The sequence below is a fragment of the Piliocolobus tephrosceles genome, chromosome 7 (assembly GCF_002776525.5).
Source record: "Piliocolobus tephrosceles isolate RC106 chromosome 7, ASM277652v3, whole genome shotgun sequence".
In the NCBI taxonomy this organism is placed as follows: domain Eukaryota; kingdom Metazoa; phylum Chordata; class Mammalia; order Primates; family Cercopithecidae; genus Piliocolobus; species Piliocolobus tephrosceles.
In genome coordinates, this window is record NC_045440.1 from 143,790,877 (window position 1) to 143,810,532 (window position 19,656).

A 19,656-nucleotide genomic window follows, 5' to 3' on the forward strand; every position below is an offset into this window, starting at 1 on the left:
CCTTGGCATCTTCATCACACCGAATCCTAAGGCTACAGCACTTCCAACCAACAGCAAAATGTCAGATTCAACTGTTTCTTTCCAGTCTTCAAACAAATCTTTCAGAAATTCAGAAATCACCTCACAAGACTAGTTCATAAAGCTTTCGCAGGTCCTAGGCCTGGAGTGGTTAAGAAAAAACAAAACCCCTCTGCAAGGACCCACTTCGCACGTGCCAGAGAGTCTCCACTCTAAAATCTCACACTCTTAGAAGTGACAGTTACACAGAAAGGACGGCACATGGCAGCAAATCCTGGGAGAGTGGTGAGCAATAGGTGCCCTGGAAAATCAGGGAGCTCGCCTCTCAGAAAAGGTGTCCTGGAAATGGGGCTGAGGATGAGTGTGGAGGAACGAGGGAGCACAGACAGAATGAAGACGGGAGAGGAGGCAGCCTGCCAGGCAGAGGCCGTGCAGAGCAAAGGCGGGAGCTGGCGAGCACTTGTGTGGGCGAGGAGCTGTTCCCGTGTGCCTGGGGTGCATGGCCCGCGGAAAGGGAAACTACTGAAAGCTTCCAAGGAGAAGATGATGTGGTCATGCCGGTTTCCACTGCGGTGTAGTGGTCGCAAGGCAGGCTTTGGAACCAAGCAAGGCTGGGTGCAGACGTGACTCTGCCATTCAGTGGGCATGGAACTGCAGCAGTTACGGAATGTCGCTGGCCCTGACTCTCTCATCTCTAAAATACTTACTTCCACGTCACAGGGCCACTTTCAAGTTTCATGAGATAATGAACCTGATACCTAGCCAATCAAAAATGGGAGCTCTTCTAAAGACCTCTATTCACAATCAGACTAGAGGACGGTGTCCCGGGGGGCAGCTGCCTTTCCCGCTCCGCAGGGCCCATCTCACCTGACGATGGGAAGCTTGGTGAAGGGCACGGGCGGCAGGGTGAGGCCGTCACGGAGGGCGATGGGTTCCATGGTCCCGGGACACTTGGACGTATAGTTCTCTAGGCTTTGGGTCACATCTTTCTTTTCTGAAGAGAAGATGAAAACAAAACAAAGATTTATTAGGCAAAAGTCAAAGTGGCTGGCTTTCATTTTACTTGGGGCATTTCCTGACAGTCCAATGAGTCCAGTCGTCTGACAGAAATTAAGGGGCAGTGAGCAAAAGAGGCCAGAACAAAACAGAAGCTATATTCCACTTATTCGAAAATCACCAGCAACCGCTCCTCGTAATGGCCTGTGGATAAAAGAGAAATTAAGTTAGTATCCTCCAGGAGACTTCCATTTTCCAAGAAAATAAACCCTTATCAAATTTCAAGAAAGTCTGTAGGCAGGACTGGAGAATCAGTATATTTTATAACTTAACAATACTTTTTCGGCAATTACTAGGTAATTACCAAGCAAAATGCCAGGACTTGTCTGTCCCTCGGGAGTTTGTAATTTATCTGTATGACAGATACTTAGACAAAAAAGTACAAATCAACATTTTTGATGCAAATATAGAGCTTTGTGAGAAAAGACTGTTGTTCCCCACCACCCCGCCCCCATCCCTTTCACAACGAGGGAGGAAAAGAGGACACAGGCAATAATCATGTCCGCTTACTGCCCACGGCACACTCTAGACAGGCCACAGACACAGACCCCTTCTCACCACAGCACGACAGAGCTCAAGAGCACCGCTGTGCTCCACGACTCAGGCTGGCTCAGGAAGGCAAGCACTCCTGTCCCCACTTTGCAAATGAAAACCTGAGACCAGGGGCCGGGCGCGGTGGCTCAAGCCTGTAATCCCAGCACTTTGGGAGGCCAAGACAGGCGGATCACGAGGTCAGGAGATCGAGACCATCCTGGCTAACACGGTGAAACCCCGTCTCTACTAAAAAATACAAAAACTAGCCGGGCGAGGTGGCGGGCGCCTGTAGTCCCAGCTACTTGGGAGGCTGAGGCAGGAGAATGGCGTGAACCCGGGAGGCGGAGCTTGCAGTGAGCTGAGATCCGGCCACTGCACTCCAGCCTGGGGGACAGAGCGAGACTCCGTCTCAAAAAATAAAAATAAAAAAAAAAAGAAAACCTGAGACCAAGTGAAGTTAAGCAGCTTGTCAAAGACCATGTACTTGGCCTTAGGCCTGTGGTTTTCTCACTAGGGTGTTTTAAAGAATTAAGGAAAGGATGGGATTACGGGAGGGGTGTGAACAACGGAGTCTCTCCTTGCAGCATCTACCTTCTCTGTGAAAGACCAAAGTCACTGCTGATGAGGAAGACAGAGGACTTGGAGAGAAGAGCAACAGAGGGACACGATCACCAGGGATGAGACCTAGAACAGCGAAGTTAGATCCCACTCCAGGAGATGGCTTGGTCTTTCCCTATCTAGTGTGCTACCACCTTAGGGGAAGTCCTTCAACCTTTCTGCATCTTGTTTGCCTACAGTAAGAGGAGTGCCTGTATCAGGAATTACTAAGGATAAATGAGATAATGCATTAAAAAAAAAAACAATGACTGGCAGATATGGTGCACTGAATAAACGGAAATGATAATAACCATTATCATCATTATCATATAGACGCACTGGAACGGACAAAGAGCAGGGAAATAGCTGCAAAGTGAAGCCAAGTGCTCTACTGAAGCTGGTGACCATAAATAATAAATATCAAGGCAAGGACTTCACAGAACTCAGGCACATGTATTAATTGGTAAACTGCTACCATAGGAATTGTCTGTGCCTAAGCAAAGCATTGTTCTTCTTCTTCTTTTTTTTTTTGAAACGGGTTCTCACTAGTCTCCCAGGCTGGAGTGCAGAGGTACAATCTTAGCTCATTGCAACCTCCGCCTCCCAGGTTCAAGCAATCCTCCCACCTCAGCCTCCTAAGTAGCTGAGACTACAGGCATGTGTCACCATGCTTGGCTGATTTTTTAATTTTTGGTAGAGATGAGGTCTCACTACATTGCCCAGGCTAGTCTCGAACTCCTGGGCTCAAGTGATCCCCCTGCCTTGGCCTTCCAAAGTGCGGGGATTACAGGCATGAGCCATCACACCCAGCCTGCACCATTCTTAGGAAGCCAGAGAGCAGAGCAGAAAAGTGACCAAAATGACTTTTGAATACAACACAACAAGGTTAATCTGAAACATGAAAAAAGTCTTTAAATAACTTAACCATTCTCAATCTATAAAAACCTCCCAAAGGGCTCCAGCTGATGCCATGCATATTATCTAATTTGCCTAATGTTAGGCAGAGCACTTATGGGTGAGGTATCCTATTCAGTTGAAATCTACCACCCTATATGCACTCTCGGTAAATGCTGCTGAAATGAAGAAGGAAAGGGATCTATTTGCAGTGCCTCATGCCACTTGCACTGTCATCCAAGAAAGGAAAGGCACCACAGTGTATCATTCGGCTAAGCTCTGAACGGCATTTCTAGACAGAAAATAACGTACACATTGAGTAGCACGGGGAAGCTGCTTCACTGCAGCGTGGTCTGGCTGTGCCATTTCGTTAGAGAACCCCCGTGTTTGTGCTTTAGGTCTGGTCACTATCCTGTGGAGGAATTTCCTATGCAGGGGTACAGCCTGGCTGTGAGCACTCTCAGAGCTTTGCAGAAGGCCAGGTTGGGGGTACCTCAATATTCACTTATTCCCCTTGAGCGCTGCAGGGCACACCTCTCCGGCTGTGCCTGGTGACTCCCTGAAGGGAGTCAAATGCTCATCTTCTGCTGGGATGGAAAAGGGAACGTCGCCCGCTGCAGGGGCAGAGGTGATCTGTGGGTATGTAACGAATCATCAGTGGTTTTCAGCAGTGCCTACTGCCGTGTGCTCCTGCTTGGCACGGGGAATGGGGGTTACTTCTTGGCTTTCCCCTACTACCACACGACCCCATCGCCTTTTCAGTGGGGTTTCCAGAGTCAAACGCTCATGCCCAATTGTCAGCATGGCCCATGCAGTGCAAAGGCCCCATCCGCCTTCTCCTAAAGGATTCAAGTGTCGGCTATAAACTGTTGCCAGATCTATTATTTCATCAGGAATTACAAACTGGTGATTTTCTAATTCTCTGATTCCTCTGCACTTATGAGCTAGAATTTGTCTAGAAGGAAGGATTTGTTTCCTCATCAATCATTTGGTTCTCCTGGAACACAGACAACACAGATGTTAATAAATAGTTGAGTCTTTCCCTGTATTTCCTGAGTGGAGAACTCTCGCCCTATCAAACTCCAGTAATGACCAATGCATTGTTTTGTTTATTGTTTGGTATCATTACATATTGATGGATTTTTATCTAACTGATGTTCCTGTTGTCATCACATCCTTTTTTATTTCTAATTGATACATAATAATTGTACATATTTATGGGGTACAGTATGATGTTTCAACGCACTTATTGTATAACAATCAAATCAGGGTAATCAGCATATACACTGCCTCAAACATTTATCGGTTCTTTGTGATAAGAGCATTCAAATTCCTCTCTTCTAGCTTTTTTGAAATATACCTTTGTGTGAACTATAGTCACCTAACTGTGCATTAGTGTACCAGAACTTACTTCTCCCATCTAACCAGAGCATTGTATCCACTGTGCATCCTCTCCCCATCTCCCTTCCCCCAACCATCCCCAGCCTCTTCTAACCTCTATTCTGTTCATTCCATGAGACAAATGTTTAAAAATTTCACACCTGGCCAGGCGCGGTGGCTCAAGCCCGTAATCCCAGCACTTTGGGAGGCCGAGACGGGTGGATCACAAGGTCAGGAGATCGAGACCATCCTGGCTAATCTGGTGAAACCCCGTCTCTACTAAAAAATACAAAAAACTAGCCGGGCGTGGTGGCGGGCGCCTGTAGTACCAGCTACCAGGGAGGCTGAGGCAGGAGAATGGCGTAAACCCGGGAGGCGGAGCTTGCAGTGAGCTGAGATCCGGCCACTGCACTCCAGCCCGGGCGACAGAGCAAGACTCCATCTCAAAAAAAAAAAAATTCACACCTGAGGGAGACCATGCAGGATTTGTCTTTCTGCATGGCTTTTTTCACTTAACATATGCCCTCCGGGTTCATCTGTGTTGTTGCAAATGACAGGATTTAATTCTTTTTTATGGCTGAATAGTATTCCACTGTATATCTATATCACATTTTCTTTATCCATTCATCTGCTGAATGGCACTTAGGTTGATTCCGTATCTTGGCTATTTGAACGGTGCCGCAATAAATACAGGCATGCAGTCACCCCTTCAACACTGACTTCCTTTCCCTTGGATGTATGCTCGGTAGTGGAATGGAAGATCATACAGTGGTTCTATTTTCAGGTTTTTTGAGGAACCCCCATACTGTTTAACATAATGGCCGTACTAATTTACATTCCCACCAATAGTGTGTAAAGGATCCCTTTTCTTCACCTCCCCACCAACACTGAATCTTTTGACATTTTGATAACCGGCATTCCAACTGGAGAGAAGTGATCTCTCGCGCGGGTTTTGATTTGCATTTCCCTGATGATTAGTGACGTTGAACATTTTTTCATATATCTTTTGGCCATTTGTATGTCTGGGTTTTTTTGCGGGGGTGGGGGGCATGTGAGATTATAAGGGCTGATTTTGAGAGATAAAATACGTTCAGTTTCTCTACATTTTTTTTTTTTTTTTTTTTTTTGAGACAGAGTCTCACTCTGTCGCCCAGGCTGGACTGCAGTGGCTGGATCTCAGCTCACTGCAAGCTCCGCCTCCCGGGTTTACGCCATTCTCCTGCCTCAGCCTCCCAAGTAGCTGGGACTACAGGCGCCCGCCACCTCGCCCGGCTAGTTTTTTGTATTTTTTAGTAGAGACGGGGTTTCACTGTGTTAGCCAGGATGGTCTCGATCTCCTGACCTCGTGATCTACCCATCTCGGCCTCCCAAAGTGCTGGGATTACAGGCTTGAGCCACCGCGCCCGGCCAGTTTCTCTACATATTAATCATTATTGTCACAGGCACACAGATGCAAGACCAGCATATGGGCCCCTGTGCCAGATTAACAAGGTTTTCTTGAAGCAGTAACCAACTCCTTGGTAAAGGTTATAAAGATTATAAAAGGCTTATGAAAGTTATATCTTACATTCAAGATTAAAATTTTATAGATAGTTCATAAAATTTTGAAAAACAAATTTAATTGGCTTCATGCTATTTTATTAGGGCATATTGTTTGGAAAATTAAGTCTTCTTTCTCAAAGAATGAAGGTTTTCACCTTTTTAAAAAAATCCTTGAGTTATTACTTTGGTCAAATGAATGACTTATTTTATAATTATCTGTGATATCAAGTGTTTTAAACCTCTGACCTTTCCAAAATCAAATTATAAATTATGTCTTTTTCTGACCTAATTAATCCTTTAAGATATTAGGTCCCCTAAAGTCCAAAAGTTATATAATTTGTCTTATTTGGTATAAAAATTACACAGGAAACATTGTCAAATATGAAATGGTGTTTAGTTTTCTTTAGGTTATATTTATACAAATATGTTATTGGTATGTGTTCCAAAATCAAGGGAAACTCCTATAATTCTGATATGACGTAGTGTACATTATCAATAATAATTATAATTGTTATGTTAAATTATTGTGTGCTACAGAGGTAACAAATTTCCTTATGGATTGTATCTTTGACTATGGCTGCCCTAAAACCTTTTGTCATCCACAGACAATTGTTGTCTGTTTTGGTCCTCTTTAGAAGGTGGTTTTATAATCAGCTATAAAACTCTACCAGGTGCTCTTGAATACAAGTTTCTGATAACTTTGGAGATTGTGACATCAGAACAAAAGAAAAACTTTCAGGACTCATGGAGAACTGAAATGTTCAGGAATATCAAGCAGAATGGGAATTAACTACAGACTGGACTAACACAAGACTTAAGTAATCTTTTTGACTTTTGCTTAAAACATTGCTGGTCCTTTGTTTTGTTTTTTCAGAGTCAAGGAAACTTTCCTTTTGAGCTATTAACAGCTTTTAATGATTGAGTATACTATGAACAAAATTTAGAACATTTTTGTTTCATTCTACCTGACTCCTCCAGAATTTGGAAACTATTTGTGAGTATTCTTAATACCTAATTTGTTGAGAGTTTTTATCATGAAGGGATGCTGAATTTTGTCAAATGCTTTTTCTGCATCTATAGAAATGAAAATATGCTTTTGGTTCTTCATTCTATTAATGTGATATATCACACCTATGTTGAACCATATTTGCATCCCTGGGATGAATTCCACTTGAAGATGGTGGAAGATCTTTTAAATGTGTTGTTGAATTTTGTTTGCTAGTATTTTGTGGAAGATTTTTGCATCTAATCTTCATCAAGGATATCTTCTTTTGAGATTAGTTTTCTTTTGTTGATGGTGTGTCTTTGTCTAGTTTTAGTATACCAAAGTAATGCTGGCTTCACAGAATGAGTTTGGAAGTAGTTTGAGAAAAATTGGTACTAGTTCTTTGTTAAATGTTTCAGCAGTGAAGCCCTCAGGTCCTGGGTTTTCTTTGATGGGAGACTTTTTATTACTGATTCAATTTTCTCATTCGTTTTTGGTCTGTTCAGATTTTCTATTTCTTCATGATTCAATCTTGGCAGGTTGTATGTGTCCACGCAGTTATCCATGTCTTCTAGGTCACTGAGTTTGTTCGCATATAATTGTTCATAATAGTCTCTTGTGATCTTTTATGTTTCTGTGTTATCAGTTGTAAATTTCTCCTTTTTAATCTCTGATTTTATTGATTTGACATTTATTCTTTTTTTCATAATCTAGCTAAAGGTTTGTTAAGCTTTTCAAAACACCAGCTCTTCATTTCATTCATCTTTTGTATGGTTTTTCTAATCTCTATTTCATTTATCTCCACTCTGATCTTTATTATTTCCTTCCTTCTACTAACCTTGGTTGAGTCTGTTCTTGCTTTTCTAGTTCCTTAAGATGCAGTGTTAGATTGTTTATCTGAAAGCTTTCTTCTTTTTTGACGTAGGCACCATCTTTGGCCAGTGGGAGTCCCTTCTGGTTGGTTCCCATTATTCTTTGATCCCATTCTTTCTGGTTCATATCCAACCCCAGGCCTAGAATAAAATCATTTCTCCAAGGAGCTCTTATTCCCTTTAGTGGAAAGAAGTATTTAAAGACTAAAACCCAGAGGCTAGAAGTGCTCATTGCTCCTGGATTCTCACTGTCTCTGAAGGGCTTTACAAAGGACAGGCCAACTTACAAAGTTTTTACAGTGGTAAGATTATACGGGATTTCTGCTTTAATTTTTTTTTAAGTTTGACAACTAAAAATACAACATTTGGACTATCAGCTCCTTAAAAGGAAGAAAGTCATGTCATTACTCACAATTACATTTACTGAGCACTTACTATGTGCCAAATATTGTACTATGTTCTTTAGACTATAAAATCTTTAAGGCAAGGGATTCTGGTATATGTTAATAACAAACTTCTATATCTTTTATCCAAAATAGTCATATAATACCCTCTTACAAAATACCTGCCAAAGAAGAGGGGAAAGGCATTATGATCCGCCTGTTAAAGTTCATAAAAATGAACCCAGGAACAACCCTGGAAGTTTGATTATGGATTGGTATCAAATGTCACCAAAAAATAATTATTAATGTTTTAAGTATAATATTGCAGTTTTATAAGAAAATGCTCATATTTTAGCAATGCATACTAAAGTATATGTTCTCCAGTTCACAGACAACTGTGCTTTCATTTCTTCTGACCTCAGAGGAGTCTGTGCAGTAGGCACAATTGTCTCCATTTTACAGGCCTCTGGACACTCAGGATTTTCCCATTTGTCTTTGTAGAATTGGCCTATTCTTTTTCAGAGAACTCCAGATATTGGCATAGAATATATATATTTTTTAATGGGCTCTATTAGTCTCCCAGGGAGGGAGTAAATAGGGAGTATGGTTGGGATGGTCTTGAGATTATGTTCATACTAATCCCCTTTCTGGTTGGCTCTGGTCAGGGGTGTACATCTGCCCTAATTCTTTTTCCCTTTGGAAGCTCTTGAGGTTCAGCAGTGTTGGCATGAGAAAGAGTTCAAGGTCAGATTCTTTTCCCCTTTGGAAGCCCCTGAGGTTCAGCATAGTGTTGGCATAGGAAAGAATTCAAGGTCAGAATTTCTCCCCCCTTTGGAAGTCTATACGGTTCTGCATGGTGTTGGCATGCAGAAGACTTCAAAGTCACAATTCTTTGCCTCTTTGGAAGTCCTTATGGTCCAGCATGGTGTTGTCATGGGGAAGAGTTCAAGGTCAGAATTCTTTTCTTCTTTGGAAGCCCCTGTGGTTCAGCATGGTGTTGGCATAGAAAGGAGTTCAAGGTCAAAATTTGTCCCCCTTTGGAAGTCCTTATGGTCCATCATGGTGTTAGCATGGAGAAGAGTTCAAGGTCAGAATTCTTTTCTCCTTTGGAAGCCCTTGAGGTTCAGCATGGTGCTGGCTTGGGGAAGAGTTCAAGGTCAGAATTATTTTCTCCTTTGGAAGCCCTTGTAGTTCAACATGTGTTGGCATAAGGAAAAGGTCAAGCTCAGGATTCTTTTTCCCCTTTGGAAGCTCCTATTAAGATTTAGCATGGTGTTGGCATGGGGAAGAGTTCAAGGTCTGAAATGATATATCTCTGAGATTTTCTTTAAAATAATTCAGCAAATTTAAAAAGCAAGAGATGAAGTAAATGTGTAAAAGTCTTGATAACCACTGAATCCGGGTAACGGATATATGAGGATTCATTTTACAATTTTTTTTACCTTTATGTTTGAAATGTTTCATAGCAACAAATTTTTTTTATATTTTGACAAATTATCATTGCATGTATTTATAGAGTACAAAGTGTTAGGATTTTTAATACAATGTGAAATGATTAAATCAAGCTAATTAGCATATCCATCACCTGAAATACTTAACATTTTTGAGATAAGAGCATTTTAAATTTGTTCTTTTAGTAATACTGAAATGTATAGCACTCAACTCTCAGCCATATTCACCAGGCTGTGCAATAGATCCAAAAAAAAAGTCAAACTTACTCCTCCTGTCTAACGGAGGCTTTCTACCTTTTGACCATCATCTCCCCATTCCACCTATCTCCCAGCCTCTGCTAACCACCATTCGACTCTCTGCTTGTATGAGTTCAGTTGTTTTGCATCCCACATATAAGTGAGAACATGTGCTATTTGTCTTTCTGTGTTTGGCTTATTTCACTAAGCCTAATGCTCTCCAGTTCCATCCATGCTGTCACAAATAACAAAATTTCTTCCCTTTTTACAGCTGTATAGTGAAGCGCTGTGCATTCTCCAAGTACAAAGCAGAGGCTTGCTGGGCCTTGGTAGACAAGGGAACAACTGAGATTCCTCCTCCAAGACCATGGTTGCCAAAGGTTAGGGCCAAGCAGCAAAGCTTGAAGAAACCCCTCCAAGGCATCAGGACCCTTCACTGAGTGCAAGGCAGTACCCTGTGGAAGGCTGGGGGCAGGACCAAGAGAGAACTCCCAAAATGCAGAAAGCCAGAGATCGGGCTGGAGATCAAAGAAAACTCCCCCAAACCCACAAATCCAGCATCCAGGCTCAAAGCACAAAGACGGAAAGCTGGTGACTGGCTGCAAACCAAACACCAGTCTTTTCTATGCTCAGACCCCAAGCCAAGAGAAGGTCAAATCCTGACCACACCTTCAAACACCTGAAGCTAAAGATGAAACGACCCCAAGGAGAGCTAGGACCAAGGCGACACCCAGCTCAGCTACAGAACACACTGGCAATGCCCCACCCCCTTGGTGGCAAGCCTTTTGATAAGGGTAAATATTTACTTTACGCTTTTTAATACAAGTCCAAAAGAGGAAGTAGTACAATATTTGAAGGGGGTTATGTTAAAAATGCATATTATAATCTCCAGAGCAGGCACTTTTTAAATAGAGACATAGCTTAAAAAGCCAACAGAAGCTGGATGCAGTGGCTCACACCTGTGTTCCCAGGACTTCTGGAGGCTGAGGCAGGAGAACTGCTTCAGGCCAGGAGTTCAAGGCCAACCTGGGCAACATAGCAAGACCCCCATCCCCCATCTCTACCAAAAAAAAAAAAAAGGTAAAAAGTAACTAGGCATGGTGGTATGCACCCGTATTCCCAACAATTCAGGAGGCTGAGGTGGAAGGGTTGCTTGAACCCAGTAGTTCAAGGCTGCAGTGAGCTATGATTATGGGCCACTGTACTCCAGCCTGGGAAACAGAGATCCTGTCTCAAAAAACAAAAAAGCCAACAGAAAAGACAAAGCAGAATACAAGCATGTTATCATAAAAAATATCTATTTGCCACACCATAAAACACATCTCGATACATTTTAAAAGACTGAAATCACACAGAATATGCTCTGACCATTACAGTATTAAAACAGAAATCAATAACAATACCATTTCCACAACGGCTACAAATACCTGAAAAGTAAGCAATACACACACACGTCAAAAATAAAAACAAAAGTGAAATGTTAAAAACATTTCTAACTGAATGGTAATAAAAATACAACAGGTCAAAATTTGTGAGACGTACCTGAAGAAGTGCTTAGATGGAAAATTATAGCTTTAAATGTTCATATTAGAAAAAAAAAGGTTCCAAACCAATATCTAAGTCTGCACTGTAGAAGCTAGAAAAAGACATAAAATTAAATATAAAGTAGAAAGAAAATAAGTAATGAAACAGGAAACAGGAAACAATAAGGAAAATCAACAAAGTCAACGGTTCTTTGAGAAAAAAGGAAAAACCCCTAGGAGAGAAACACAAATCATCTATATCAGGAATAAAAAGGAGGCAGATCGTACACTCATTAAGAGCACAATAAGGGAATAGTGTAAACAACCATATGCCAATACATTTGACAACTGTGGTGAAACAGACAAACTCCTTGGGGGTAAAATGACACAAGAAAAAACTGACAATCTTAACAGTCCTGTATTTATTAAAGAACTTGAATCTGTAATCCAAACTCCCACAAAAACTTCCATCCCAGATGGCTTCACTCGTAAGTTCTATCAAACATCTAAAGAAGAAATAATATCAGTCTTATACAAACTCTTTCAGAAAACAAAGGAGCGAATACTTCCCAACTTGTGTTATGAAGTCAGCACAACCCTGACACCGAAACCTGACAAATAATTGAAAGAATAAACTTAGACAGTAAAAGCAGCATGGCGTCTTCAGCATTCTCACAGAACTAAAGAGATAAACAGCAGCGTTCAGGACACACTGAGGAAGAGAGACCCCCCAAAATACCACAAGTTCTCAGCTAGCACCCCCAAAGCACTATACAATAAGAGTACACTGAAGCCTTTTAAAAACTGCAATTTGTATATCTTTATTAAAGAAGTTGATATACAAATGGATACACAAATGGAAATATACAAATAGAAATCTGATATACAATGAAAATCTGGGTAGTTTCTAAGAAGTGGGGGGTTACTGCAGGAAAGGCACCTAAAGACCTGTGCAGTCATTACTTTTCGGGGAATCTTGCCTGGTGACTCTGACTTGTGCTCCGCTCTGTCATGTATGGATTTGGTGATGCAGAGGCAGGCCATGTAGTGCACAGGTGGCCGATGTGCCTCATAGGTAGCAGCGATCTAGAAATGCTTTACATCCCCCAACCATGATCAAAGGGCCCACTTTGCCTGCCACCACCCACAATGCTCTACAACCACAACCAGTGATGTCTGACACACTAATGTCTCAACAAAACGAACATCATCAATGATGACTGTCAGATGTGCATTATGGCCGGGTGTGATGGCTCACACCTGTACTCCCTGCACTTTGGGAAGCCAAGGCAGAAGGATCACTTGAGCTCAGGAGTTCAAAACAAGTCTGGGCAACACAATGAGACTTTGTCTCTAATAAAATTCAAAAAAAAATTAAATTCGCTGGGTGTAATGGCACATGCCTGGAGTCCTAAGCTACCCTGAGGGCTGAGGTGGGAGGATCGCTTGAGCCCAGGAGGTCAAGGCTGCAGTGAGTCCTGATGGTGCTACTGCACTCCAGCCTTGGTGACAGAGCGAGACCCTGTCTCAAAAAAGTAAAATAAAATGTATATTGCTTATTTTCTCTTTTGGTCACAAAAAAGAAACATGATACAGTGATACAAAAAACAATCATCCAGGTTGGGCGCAGTAGCTCATGCCTGTAATCCCAGCACCTGGTCGAGGTCTCACCTGGTTGGTCGAGACCAGCCTGACCAACATGGTGAAACCCTGTCTCTACTAAAAACACAAAAATTAGCAGGGTGTGGTGGTGTGAGCCTGTAGTCCCAGCTACTCAGGAGGCTGAGACAGAAGAATTGTTTGAACCTGGGAGACAGAGGGTGCAGCGAGCTGAGATCATGCCACTGCACTCCAGCCTGGGTGACAGGACGTGTAAAAAAAAAAAAAGACAAGACAAGAATCACCTGACCCTCATGCACTGCTGGAAGGAATGTAAAATAGTACATCTGCTGTGCCAAACAGTTTGGCAGTTCCTCAAAAACTTCAGCATAGAATTACCATATGATCCAGCAATTCCACCCCCACTACACATATACCATAAAAACATTGAAAATAGAGACTTCAACAGGTACTTGTAGACCAATGTGCATAGCAGCACCATTCACAATGGCCAAAAGGTGGAAACAACCCAAATGTTCATCGACTGATGAACAGATAAACAAAATGTAGTCTATCCATACAGTGGAATATTATTCAGCTCTAAAAAGGAATGAAATTTTGATAAATGCTACAATACAGATAAACCTTAAAACATGCTAAGTGAAATAAGTCAGACACAAAAGAACAAATATTGTATGACTCCACTTATATGAGGTACCAAAAATAGGCAAATTCCTGGAGACGAAAAGTAGAATGATGGTTGCCAGGAGGATGAGAGGAGAGAGAACGAGAATTCGTGTGTAATGGGCATAGAGCTTCTGTTTGGAGTGACAAAAAAGTTCTAGAAATGGAGGGTGGTGATGGTTGCACCACACTGTGAATGTATGTACTCAATACCACTGAATTGTATGCTTAAAACAGTTAAAATGGTACATTTTGTGATGTGTATATCTTACCACAGTTTTCCAAATCAATGTAAAAATAATTTAAAATTGGCCGGGCATGGTGGCTCACGCCTGTAACCCCAGCACTTTGGGAGGCCAAGGCAGGTGGATCACCTGAGGTCAGGTGTTTGAGACCAGCCTGGCCAACATGGTGAAACCCCGTCTCTGCTAAAAATAAAAAAATTAGCTGGGCGTGGTGGCGGGTGCCTATAATCCCAGCTACTCGAGAGGCTGAGACAGAAGAATCGCTTGAAGCCAGGGAGCGGAGGTTGCAGTGAGCTGAGATCACGCCACTTCACTCCAGCCTGGGTGAATGAGCAAAAGTCCGTCTCAAACAAAAAATTAATTAATTAATTAATTAATAACAATAATTTAAAATAAAACAATATCACTTACAAGCTCAAAAAAAAGGAAAATATGTAGAACTCTAACAAAATATGTACATGATTAATTGTTGAGGCATGGTATGTGTCAGATGTGGTATAAGGACCAGGACCTGGAGCTTTACATAAAAAGGAATGAATTAATGGCATTTGCAGCAACCTGGACGGGATGCGAGACCAACGTTCCAAGTGAGGTAACTCAGGAATGTAAAACCAAACATCATATGTTCTCACTCCTAAGTGGGAGCTAAGCTATGAGGATGCAAAGGCACAAGAATGAGACAACGGACTTTGGGGACTTGGGGGAAAGGGTGGGAGCGGGTGAAGGACAAAAGGCTACAAACTGGGTTCAGTGTACACTGCTCAGGTCTCAGAAATCACCACTAAAGAACATACTCAGGTAACCAAATACCACCTGTTGCCCAACAACCTATGGAAATAATTTTTTTTTTTTAATTTTTAAAAAAGGTCCTGGAGCTTTAGAGATGCTTAGTTATGACCAAAGAGGCCACAGTCTAATTAGCATGGTTATAATTTATGAATTAGGGTAGAAGGATTTGATGCTCGATTGGACACAGAAACTGAAGGAGACGGAGACAAGACTGGCACTGAGGGTGACAGCTTTGGGGACCGGGTAGAGGAGAGCCACTGGCCAAGACAGAAGCCCAAGGTCAGAGGAAGGGGAGGGCGAGCTCGCTGGAAGACAGCAGCTCAGGCAGGATGAGTCTAAAGCACCAGAGGGAGGAAAGACCCAAACCAGGATAACTAGGAAAGTATACCGAGCACAAGCGGACCCCTGAGCACGATGAACATCAGCAGAGGTAACACTCCCAGGTAGGATGTGAAGGTGACAAAGAAAAACAGAGGGCCCAAGATGACATCCTGGGGAACACAGAGGTGAGGGGCAGTGAGAAACACATCTGGAAAGAACGCTAGAGGTTCGAGATGAGACTCAAGAGGCCAAAAGGTGAGATCTTCTGGAAAGAAAAGAAATGGGGGTGGATATGAGAGAAACGTCTGTTGGGGATCACCACACGTGGGAGTTAAGTGGTCAATTGTGACCTTCAAAAAAGCTTTCATCCATGCAGGAATCCAGCAGCAAAAATTCAAAATGGGACAGGAGCAGACGAAGCGATGGCTCGTCGCCCAGGGAGCACATGGTGTTCCAGGCACACTCAGGCAGTGGTCTGGAAGTCAAGTGCTGCATTAGAGGCTCACCTGCATTGCCTTACTTAATATTTACACGTATCCAATCAGTCAAATATTATCATTAGCCCCACTGTAGGGAAGAGAAAAGTGAGAATCAGAGATATTATAAATCTTTTCAAAGGCCACACTGCTAGTGAGTGAGGCTGAGATTTTAACCCCAGGCTTCTTGAATCTATTGCTCTTTCTACCATATTAAGCAACTTCCTCGGCATTTTTGTGCCCATTTGGGAATCTAAGGCTTAGAAAGGTCATGTTACTTTCCTGGGGTTATTAAGGTAATAAGCAGCTAAATTATATTCAAACTCAATGCTGGCCAGGCGCAGTGGCTCACACCAGTAATCCCAGCACTTTGGGAGGCCGAGGCGGGCAGATCACCTGAGGTCAGGAGTTTGAGACCAGCCTGGCCAACACGGTGAAACCCCGTCTCTACTAAAAAATACAAAAATTACCCGGATGTGGTGGTGGTGGGCGCCTGTAATCCCAGCTAACTTGGGAGGCTGAGGCAGGAGAATCGCTTGAACCTGGGAGGCAGAAGTTGCAGGGAGCTGAGATTGCATCATTGCACTCCAGCCTGGGCAACAAGAGTGAAACTCAGTCTCAAAAAAAAAAAAACAAAAACAGAAAACAAAAAACAAAAACACCTCAATGCTACACGTTCACGCTTTTTGCTTTCTTCAGTTTGTTACTCTGCCCACCCAGATTGCCCCAAAATGTGACTAACATCCTGAAACAGCCACTCCAACATGGGAAGTTAAGCATCTTACAGAGCAAGAGAAATCAACTCAGCTTTTCTTCACTCTGCATATACATCCAGGTAGCATAATGGTCTACCTAGAAAGGTTGAAAAAGTCATGAGCCACCACTATCAATATTAATGATATGACAAACCAGGAGATACGGAAGAAGATATGTCATGTGACAAGAAAACAAGGCATTTCCTTAACAGAGTGTGGATTAACGTAGATAAATTTGCAGTGAGCCACATTAACTGCCTCCCATCAATAATTCTTTATATTTGCTAGTCACTTAATTTTCAGAGTGACCAGTTGGAGGTCCTGATGAACAATCATTCAAGTGCACCAAAAGACTGAATATTTTTCCTTGTTCCTTTCAGGGTTATAAACATGTTCTACCAAAATGAAAGGTAATTATGTTAAACCATCAGCTCACTATAAAAACGTCTATTTCAAGCACTGCCTAGAAAAATTTTTAACATCTCTAGAGATCTTAATATAATGCCCAGAAGAAAAAATTGTATTAAGAAGAAAGACTTGTACTACCCAGAGCAATCTACAAATTCAAATTACTTTCTTGGGGCTATTCACGTAATAAATTGCTAGATTATATTCAAACTCAAAGCTTTAAGTTCAAACTTTCTGCTTTTTTCATTTTGTCACACTGCCCACCCAGACTGCCCCAAAATGAAAAAGTACAAAGAAAACACAGATATCCTAGAAATATTCCCTATTAAAATACCAATGATGTTTTTGACAGAAATAGAAAAACAAATCCTAAAATTCATATGGAACCTTAAAAATCCTCAAATAGCTAAGGCAATCCTGAGCAAAAAATAACAAAGCAGGAGGCATCACATTACCTGACTTCAAAATATACTACAAAGCTATAGTAACCAAAACAGCATGGTACTGGCATAAAAACAGACTTGTAGACCAATTAAAAATAATAATACTAAAGAACCCAGATATAAATCCACGCTTTTACAGCCAAATAATTTTCAACAAAGTTGCCAAGAGCATTCATTAGGAAAAAGACAATCTCTTAAATAAATGATGCTGGGAAAACTGGATGTAAGTATGCAGAAGAATGAAACTAGACCTCTATGTGCCACTATATACAAAAATTGACTAGAAAGGGATTGATGACTTAAATGTAAAAACTAAAACTACAAATCTAACAGAAGAAAAACATAGGGAAAACACTTCGGGTCATTGGTCTAGGTAAAGATTTTATGGATAAGGACTCAAAAGCACAGGCCAACAAAAACAGAAATAGATAAATGAGATTATATCAAACTAAAAAACCTCTTACAGCAAAGGAAACAACAGAGTGAACACACAATCTGCAGAATGAGAGAAAATATTTGCAAACTATTCATCCAACAAGGGACCAATGTTCAGAATATAAAGGAACCCAACTCAACAGCAAAAAATCATCATCATCATCATCATCTCATTAAAAATTGGGCAAAAGATGTGAATAGACATTTCTCAAAAGAAGACATACAAAATGGCCAACAGGTATATGAAACAATACTCATCACTAATCATCAGGGAAATGCAAATCAAAACCACAATGAGAGATCATCTCACCCCAGCAAGAATGGCTGTGATCAAAAAGACAAAGGATAACAAATGCAGCGAGGGTGCAGAGAAAGAGGAACTCTTCTGTGCTGTTGATAGGAATGTAAATTAGTACTGTTATGATGGAAAACAGTTTGAAGGTTCCTCAAAGAACTAAAAATCAAACTATCATATGATCCAGCAATCCCACCGCTGGGATTTCCAAAGGAAAATAAATCAGGATGTCAAAGAGATACCTGCACTCCCACGTCTACTGCAGCACTAAGTCACAATAGCAAAGATATGGAATCAGTCCAAGTGTCCATCAATAGAGGACTAGATAAGGGAAATGTGGTATATACACACAGTGGAATGTGATTCAGCCATAAAATCATGAAATTCTGTGATTCACTATGACGTGGTTGAACCTAATGTCCTAAAGGACATTATGTTAAGTAAAATAAGCCAGGCACAGAAAAGCAAATACTACATGTTCTCTCTCATATGTGGAAGCTAAAAAAGTTGATCTCATAAGGAAAGAGTAGAGGCTGGGAAGAGTTGGGGGAAGGAAGGATAGGGAGAAGTTGGTCAACAGACACAAAATTTACAGCTAGACAAGAAGAATAAATTCTAGTGTCCTATAGCACTGTAGGGTGACTAAAAGTAACAAGAATTTTTTCTGTATTTTCAATTTGCTAGGAGAGAGGATTCTGAATGTTCCCAACACAAAGAAATGACAAATGTTTGAAGATGGATTTGCAAAGTATCCTGAGTTGAACATTATACATTACGTGTATCAAAACATTACAAAGTACTACATAAACATATACAATTATTGCATCAATTAAAAATACTAAAATAAAAAATCTTTTTTTATTTTAAAAGATTTTTAAATCTTTTTTTATTTTAAAAGATTTTTAAATCACGCTGGGATTACAGGCGTGAGCCACCACACTCGGCCATAAAATCAATATTTTTAATGCTCAAAATTGAATTTTCATAAAGGTTTTACAAAGAAAAATCAGGGTTTGTTTAAAAAAAATAAAGATAATAAATCATTAGAATCTGCACATCTAACTATGAAGTAATGGTTAGATAAACTATGGTACAGCAGCATAATGCAAATTTATGCAATCATTAAAAATGACATTTATAAAGACTGCAACAATATGGAAAATGTTATGTCACATGGAAAATCAGGATACAGAATTATATTTACAAAATAAATTCAATTTAAGGAATTAACCTGCCTGGGCACAGTGGCTCAAGTCTGTAATCCCAGAACTTTGGGAGGCTGAAGGGGGAGGATCACGAGGTCAGGAGTTCAAGACCATCCTGGCCAACATAGTGAAACCCCGTCTCTACCAAAACTATGAAAATTAGCCGGACACGGTGGCACATGCCTGTAGTCCCAGCTACTCCAGAGACTGAGGCAAGAGAATCACTTGAACGCGGGAGGCAGAGGTTGCAGTGAGCCGAGATCATACCACTGCACCCTAGCCTGGGCTACACAGCAAGACTTCATCTCAAAAAAAAAGGAAAGAAAGCAATTAACCCAATTTTTAAAAGAGCAGAAAACAATACAAAAGAAATACACTAAAAATGTTAACAGGGCTTGCCTATATAGGATTATGCATATTTTTTCCTGTTTATGTTTTCCAAGATTTCTAAAAGAAGCATACATTACTTGTATAATGAAAACGATAGATAGATAGATAGATAGATAGATAGATAGATAGATAGATAGAT

General features: G+C 41.2%; 1 protein-coding gene across 1 annotated transcript in view; it reads right to left on the minus strand.

Moving 5' to 3' along the window:
• TRAPPC9 (trafficking protein particle complex 9) overlaps positions 1 to 19,656 on the minus strand; it is a 697,716-nt gene that overhangs the window by 565,259 nt on the left and 112,801 nt on the right. Inside the window, exon 10 of the mRNA XM_026454561.1 lies at positions 886 to 1,012. Coding sequence (XP_026310346.1) covers positions 886 to 1,012 — 127 coding nt within the window. The remainder of the gene's footprint in view (positions 1 to 885; positions 1,013 to 19,656) is intronic.